General features: G+C 52.6%; 2 protein-coding genes across 2 annotated transcripts; one reads left to right on the top strand and one right to left on the bottom strand.

The window, feature by feature from the left end:
* Positions 1 to 238: 238 nt before the first annotated feature.
* LOC134514823 (proto-oncogene Mas-like) lies at positions 239 to 1,219 on the top strand. Its single transcript, XM_063333136.1, has one exon. The coding sequence runs from the start codon at positions 239 to 241 to the stop codon at positions 1,217 to 1,219; it is 981 nt and encodes a 326-aa protein (XP_063189206.1).
* A 4,065-nt stretch (positions 1,220 to 5,284) lies between these two features.
* Positions 5,285 to 6,711, bottom strand: LOC134514196 (proto-oncogene Mas-like). Its single transcript, XM_063331626.1, has 2 exons — positions 6,513 to 6,711; positions 5,285 to 6,239 (listed from the first exon to the last, which is right to left on the bottom strand). The coding sequence occupies exons 1-2, from the start codon at positions 6,709 to 6,711 to the stop codon at positions 5,572 to 5,574; spliced, it is 867 nt and encodes a 288-aa protein (XP_063187696.1). The 3' UTR covers positions 5,285 to 5,571.
* Between the last annotated feature and the right edge of the window lie 1,179 nt (positions 6,712 to 7,890).

Below are 7,890 nucleotides of genomic sequence, written 5' to 3'. Positions count from 1 at the left end.
ACAGGTGCCTCCTGTCTAGGGACAGGTCTGAGGGGTGGGAGCCTGTCCTGGGCACAGCAGGGGATGGGGTCCTTCCTAGCATAGCCTGGGGCTGGCGTGGGGCCATGGGGAAAGATGGTGATGGGGAAAGATGCTGGGAATGCCAACTGCCTCCCCCTCATTTCCTTCTGATTCCTGGTCTCTCCTAGGAGGTGGTGGGAGAGGGAGAAAGCGGCCACGCAGAGCAGGGTCAATCACCATGGAGGAGGCCAACATAATAAATCTCCCTCTGAACTACGTGGATTATGTATATGCAGATTCTCAGCCAGTTACAAAATACTGGTGCATAAAACAGAATTACAGCGCATTGATAATTGTAGCTGGTTTTATCGGTGTTTCCCTGTGTGGACTTGTGGGGAATATGGTGGTCATATGGTTCCTGGGCTTCCAGATGAAGAAGAACCCCTTCACTGTCTATGTTCTTAACCTGTCCATTGCTGACTTCTCCCTGCTCCTGTTCATTTTGGTTATCCTTACATTACACATTGTTTCAACAGTCTATGTTACTTCCTTCTTTCAACATTATTTGGCATATTATATCCTGATGGTTCTGTTCCTGTTTTGCTATTATGCCAGCATGTATCTCCTGACAGCAATGAGCATAGAGAGGTGCGCCTCTGTTTTGTTCCCAATCTGGTACCGCTGTCATCGCCCAAAGCACCTGTCAGGCATCATGTGTGGGATACTCTGGGCTCTCGACGGACTTTTTGTTTCTTTGGCTGCTTTGAGCTGTAATGAGAAGTTGAATATAGATTGTGAACAACTATTGAAAGGTTTAAGCATCATGAATTTTCTCGTTTTCTGTTTATTCCCACTCCTTTCCAACCTTTCCCTGTTCATCAGACTCCGATGTGGCTCACAGAGACGACACCCCGGGAAACTCTATGTTGCCATCCTCCTGAGTGTGATCTTCATGATCATATTCGGGTTTCCTCCCACTGTGGTGATTTTCATTCATCTTACTTATAAAAATGTGTTTTGCCTTCACGTTTCTTACCTGCTGGCACCCTTGAACAGCAGCATCAACCCAGTCATTTACTTCTTGGTGGGGAGCTACCGGCAGCGCCGGTTCCACCAGGGCTCCATGAAAGTCGCCCTCCGCCGAGTGTTTGAAGAGAAAGCGACGAGTGAGGAGGAGAGCCGTGTGCCTGAGGACGCTACGGTGGAGACCACTGTCTAAGGCACTGCTGGCAAGGAGGCCTGGAGACATGGAGCCTCGCAGACAGCCAGAAGGAGATGGAGGCGTGGGGACACGTAGCACAGAGCCAGCGCTGCACTGCTCAGCCAGTGCCTGTGCCCGGGCTGTGTTCCCATTGCCATGACCCTCCTTGCTCTGGCCCCAGACAATAAACTCTGGCCCCTTTGCCCATCAGCTGATGAGTTCTGTGGTGTTTCGCGGGATCTCTTGCCTGGGGAAGGTCTGACACATTTGTACCTTGGGGAGCTCTGGCCATCTCTGCTGGCCAAGCAAGGCAGGGCTCTGCAAAATGGGTTGCAAAAATGGGCAAACCAAAGGTTTCTGGTTGGTGATGGGGGAAGTAGTGGTGTAGAGAATAAGGCATAGGGGAAAAGAGACTGTGAAAGAAAGAGAAAGACAGAAGGAAACAAGGAAAGAAAGAGAAAACGAGAGAATGAGAGAAAGAGAGAGAGATGCAGAGACAGAGAGAAAGGCAATCATAGAATCATAGAACCATAGGGTTGGACAGGACCTCCGGAGATCATCCCCTCCAACCCCCTGCCAGAGCAGGGTCACCCAGAGCAGGTGGCACAGGAACGACTCCAGGCAGGTTTGGAATGTCTCCAGAGACGGAGACTCCCCCACCTCTCTGGGCAGCCTGTGCCAGGGCTCTGCCACCCTCACAGCAAAGAAGTTCCTCCTCGTCTTGAGATGGAACTTCCTATGGTCAAGTTTGTGCCCGTTGCCCCTTGTCCTGTCCCTGGGCACCGCTGGGAAGAGTCTGGCCCCATCCTCCTGACACCCCCCCTTTCAGTATTTACAAGCCTTGATAAGGTGCCCCCTCAGTCGTCTTTTTTCCAGGCTGAAGTGACCCAAATCCCTCAGCCTTTCTTCATCAGAGAGATGTTCCCGTCCCCTCAGCATCTTGGTGGCCCTTTGCTGTCCCCTCTCCAGCAGTTCCCTGTCCCTCTTGACCCGGGGAGCCCAGAGCTGGACACAGCGCTCCAGATGTGCCCTCCCCAGGGCAGAGCAGAGGGGGAGGATGACCTCCCTCCACCTGCTGGCCACACTCTTCTTGATGCCCCCCAGGATGCCGTTGGCCTTTTTGGCCACAAGGGCACACTGCTGGCTCATGGGCATCCCGTTGTCCCCCAGGACTCCCAGGTCTCTTTCCTGGGATGAGCAAGAAAGGGAGAGAGAAAGCAAAAAAGCAAGAGAGAGAATGGGAAAGCAAAGGAAATCCGGAGACGAGTGAGCTGTCTGCACGGTGCTGATGGATGAGGTTGGGTGAGACGAGAATTGGAGGCAGCAGGTAAAGCCCTTGTGCTGTTGCAAGTCCACACCCTGGGGATTTCCCCATGTGGAGGGTCTCCTGGTCCAGCGCCAGGTACGCACAGCAAACACCAGAAGGCCCTCACATGGTGGGATGACACTGGGGAACGTCTGGAGGAGAGGAAGGGGTTGACGTGGCCAGCTCCTACTGACAAGATCGCCGTCCATGGGACACGTGAGGGGAAGCTGTCGCCGATGTGATGAGACTGTGAGAGGAGTCTCCTCACCACGGGACGTGATGTCTGGGTGAGGAGATCAAATCAAAGTTGGTTGCCCGGGCAGCCATCACCAGACGCTTCCTCCTGGCAAGCCTGCCTTTGAAGAACCTTGGTACTTGAAGTGGAAATTTGTCGCACTGTTTAATTCCAGGGTTAAATCATTCTGAGAAAAGCACGGGTTCAATAGCGCCGAGGGATTACGAGTGGCGTGTTCCCGGCGCTCACGCTCGTGCCAAGAATTTCACGCAAGGTGCTGCTTTCCGGCTCCGCTCCAGGGGAACACGGCTTTTTGCAACTGACTACGGCTGGATGGCGAGTCATTGTATTTTGGAGGTTGTCACCTCCCTGCTGGGGTCTCTCAGGGACTGGACAGGACAGTAAATGTCCCTGCAAGGGGGCAGGGAATCTGATCCAGCCCTGCTCCTATCAGTCCCTATAGGAAAACCAGGAGCGGATTTGAAGACATGTTTCACTTTCCAATATCTCCACAAAAGTTTTGTCCACAAAAGCATTCCCAAGGAGGCTTCAGCCTCTTTTGCCTGACTTCAGCCCAGGCTATGATACCCTGTCCTCCAAACTTGGAAGGGGAGGAGTCTCCAGAAAAGGCACCGATTTTGGCAAGGAACCATTTCAAGGTGATGCGTGAGATAACAGCGTGCAACTCAGGACGTCTGGTGGCAAAGACCACCTCTCCGACGCCAGAGAAAAGCACAGCAGGCAAATACCAGCTGCTCTGGCACAGCTCACCAAACACTCGCCAAACACAGCTCCATGCCACGCCATGAAGCAAGACAGGGGATTATCAGATCAGATGGTCTCGGCAAGTCAGAGACACTAATTCCTGTATTCTCTTGGCTCGCAGCAAAGATTTCATAGTAACTCCACTCACCGCACCTCTGGCTCCATGGCCAAAAAGAGCCTGAAATACAGAAATTAATATAACCAAATGTATGGGCCACTTAATTTTACTAGTAGAAGTAGAAATTAGGAGCATCGCAGTGCTCATCTGCCTGTGCAGGCTGACGGGGAGGGGGGTCATCCTTTGGTTCCCCAGCTTCAGCATCAAGAGGAAGACCTTTGTTGCCTCCATCCTGAACCTGGCCGAACTCTGGAGGAGCCGAGCAGCTCCTCTGCACCGCTTCCAGTGACTAACCGTACGCTCCAAAAGCCTGACTGTACTGCCCATTTTCTAGTTACCAACCTAAGGCGTCATTTTGTTACTGCTCCGACGTTAAACTTGGATTTCTTTTTTTTTTACTTTCCAGCATGGTAATTCTGACCCCAAAGTGTGTTTAATAAACAACAACCGGGTTTCACTGCAGAGCTTGTCACTGGTGACCAGAACAAGGCTGACTCCGTTCTGACAGAAAATCATGGAATCACAGAATGGTTAGAGTTGGGAGGGACCTTAAAGCCCATCCAGCGCCACCCCCTGCCCTGGGCAGGGACACCTCCCACCAGCCCAGGTTGCTCCAAGCCCCGTCCAACCTGCCCTTGAACCCCTCCAGGGATGGGGCAGCCACAGCTTCTCTGGGCAACCTGGGCCAGGGGCTCACCACCCTCACAGCCAAGAATTTCTCCCTCAGATCTCATCCAAATCTCCCCTCTTGCAGTGGAAAACCCTTCCCCCTCGTCCCACGGCTCCCCTCCCTGATCCAGAGTCCCTCCCCAGCTTTCCTGGAGCCCCTCGAGGGCCTGGAAGGGGCTGGAAGGTCTCCCCGGAGCCTTCTCTTCTCCAGGCTGAACCCCCCCAGCTCTCTCAGCCTGTCCCCACAGCAGAGGGGCTCCAGCCCTCCCAGCATCTCCGGGGCCTCCTCTGGCCCCGCTCCAACACCTCCGTGTCCTTCTGCTGTTGGTGCCCCAGCGCTGGGGGCAGCACTGCAGGGGGGTCTCACAGAGCGGAGCAGAGGGGCAGAATCCGCCCCCTGGCCCTGCTGCCCACGCTGCTGGGGATGCAGCTCGGGATGCGGGGGCTTTCTGGGCTGCCAGCACACAGATGGCTCATTTCCTCTCATTCTAAAACCTCTGTCATGTTTATGGGGAGCACAGGTACCCTTAGAACGTGAGGCGCCTCATCCTAAGGTAGGTGCCTGCAATAGTCGGGATGAGCCATCCGTTGGCAGTGCCACGAGCTCCTCATTCATTCTGGGAGGGACCTGTGCAGCAGACGACATCTCTCTGGGATGCCTGCAGTTAGCAGAGATGTGTCCCACTGTAAGAAGCCTCCAGTTGAGCCAAACCATGTCAGTGGAGCTGCCAACAAGTGCTGAAAGCCTTCCAGGGGTGATCCCAAGTGCACACCTACTTGCCCGGTATCAAAGCTGAACGTGAAGGCTCCACATGTTCTTCGCACGGTTTGGCACCCACTGGAGATGGACACACAAAGCTTTGCCCAGCAATTGTCCTGCCCTGCTGTGCCAAGCTTTCTCATCCACCCACCCTTTGCTCTTAAACAAACACACCAGAAAAACCACTGGCAGGAGCTAAGAGCCTCCATGGCTCTGTTTTAATCGTGCGCAGGGTAGAGCAAGCTCACTGTTGAGACAGGGGAAGCTCAGACCTGTTGGATACAACAGATTCCAAGCAAAGGTTTCAAAACAAAAGGGTTTGATGGGTATTTTACCACGCTGCCAGCGTCCACCCCAGGCAGGAGTTCCCGTGCCACCCAGCACGGTTCCTTGTGTTGCAGCTAATTCCATTCATCTGCGGCCAGACCCGCACCAGAGTCATCTTCCTTGGCTCGCCCGGGCTCACGGGACACCTCCATCCCTGGAGCATCTTCTCTCAGGGAGCAGCCACAGAGGTTCAAACAGCTGCTTCCACTGTGTTTTCTCTGGGAGTTTCGCCTCTATTTTGGGGCTCTGTTAGGTCTTCAAAAGTCCTCTCGAAAGCAACCCTAACAGAGAGTGTGAACTTCTCTGCACAGCTCCCAGCCAAGAAGTAAATAACAGGGTTGATGGTGCTGTTCACGCAGGCCAACGGGAGAGAGGCGTTAAAGACAAACACAGAAAAATCAAACAGTCTTAGCAAGAGCCAGTAACAAAAATCAGCAGTGAAGAAGGGGAAGAAGACGACAGCCAGCAGGACCACAACGCAGAGCGTCCTTGGGGGACATTGCCATGAGGAGCACAAGACCCTGGCAAGCAGGGTTAGACCAGACAACACCAGGGTCAGCACCGATAAGAGGTAGCTCAGGATGAAGACACTGAGCGCCGCAGGGCAGAAGTAGAGGGTGAAGGTGAGGAGGAAGGAGAGGGCCCAGAGCAGGGCACACAGGAGCTCTGGGAAGCGCCAGGAGCGGTGGCAGGGGCAGCGGGATGGTGGGAGGAGGGACAGAGACGTGGCGGCACTGAAGGCCGTCTGGAGGTAGACGCTGGCGGTGAAAGCGAAGACGATGGACGTGTTCAACAGAGTTGTCACATCCTGTGAGCCCAGCCTGTGACAAAGGCTCTCTGGGCCGTAATATGTCCCCGCTGGTATAATTGCGTTTCCCACATATTAAACATTTCTAATTCTTCCAGTCCCACCTCGCGATCCACAGGGTCCCTTTTCCTCCAGTCATTGCGATTGCGAATCCTCCCGGGGCGGTTTGCTCCCGTTATAGTTTCCTTCCCTCATCCATCCCCGCAGCTGGAATGGTCAATCCCTTTGCATGTGTCTGAAGTTCCCACAATAGTAACAGTCTCTTCCATCATTCCTTCTCATTCCCCTTTGCCTTCTTTCCAGTTTTAGTCCAGACCCTGTACCCGGTCTTCTTCCCCCTCGGCCCCTGTTTCTGCCTGGCAAGAACCTTGCCAAAGCCATGGCCAGAAAATTTGCCTCCTGATCTTTCGCTTTCTCTCTTTCTTTAATCTGCTCAGCTTTCTGCTGTTCCTCATGCCCATCATATACAAACAAAGCAACACTCAAAATCTTCTGCAAATTCTCCCCCTGCCATCCGGGCATGTGTTCTTTAAAGTATTTCCGTATATCATGTGGCTGCCTGATCCACAGAGACACTAATTGCGAGCGCTTCGTTAAAATTTTGTGCGGTCTGTCCCGGTTTCAGCTGGGATAGAGTTCATTTTCTTTCTAGTGCCTGCTGTGTTTCAGATTTGGGATGAAAGGAATGTCGATAATGCGTATTGTTTTAGGTGTTGCCAGGTGATGTTTATATTATTCAAGGACTTTTTTTCAGCTTCCCATAGAAGCTGAGAAGGAGCATGGACAACAGTGGAATGGCCAGAGGAATATTCCGTACCATAGACGTCCTGCTCAGGATGGAAATGGAAGTTGGCTGGTGGGCAGGAATCTGTGATCACTGCTTGGGACGAGCTGGGCAACCAATTCACCAGGTGGTGAGAGTAACTCGTGTCTTGTATATTTTTTTGCCATTATTATTGTTATTTTCCTTTTCCATTATTATCCTATTAAACTGTCTTTATCTCAGCCCACAAGGGCTTTTTTTCCCCCTTTCCCCTCTTTTTCTCCCTCTTCTCCCCACCTTTCTGGGGGGAAAGGAAGGGGGAGCGAGCGAGTGGCTGCGTGGTCCTTGCTGCTGGCTGGGGTTAAACCACAACAGTGGTCGTTCCCCCATATTTCGACAAAGCTTGTGGGAATTGGGCCCCAAAATCACTAAGATGTTCATCTGGCCTTTGCACTCCTGTACCTTAGCCCGACTTACCCCCAATTCTCTGCATGCCCTAATTGCTTCTACTAAATTTCGGAGTGCAGTTTGGCAGGCAGCTCTCTCATTTGCATTATTTGAATCCCGATTAGGGTCATTTGCCAGCCAGGGCGTTTCTGCTCCCCCAGCTTGTTGTGCTACTTCTGCATCTTTCTTAACTATCCTTTCCAATTCAGCTGGCCGAAACAATGCTCTTAAAAGTACTTGGGTATCTCCCCAATTCGGGTTATACCCTATGCTTATATTAGAAAACAACAGAGCACATTTTTCTGCATCCTCTCTCAGTCTCGTCATTTTGCTCCCCCAGGAAGCTAAATCGCTAGGATTCTAAGGCTGATCGGTAAATACGTGCCACTCAGGGGGAACCCCACCACCTCCCGGTAGCACAGCAGCAGGATTAGGTAAGACATTAAAAGTCAGAGGGTAAGAGTCCAGCAGCCAGCAGAGTGGAATCAGAA

Source organism: Chroicocephalus ridibundus, chromosome 4 (genome assembly GCF_963924245.1).
Source record: "Chroicocephalus ridibundus chromosome 4, bChrRid1.1, whole genome shotgun sequence".
NCBI classification, from domain to species: domain Eukaryota; kingdom Metazoa; phylum Chordata; class Aves; order Charadriiformes; family Laridae; genus Chroicocephalus; species Chroicocephalus ridibundus.
Note: the sequence above shows the minus strand (reverse complement) of the source record. Positions and strands in the feature narration are given on the sequence as shown.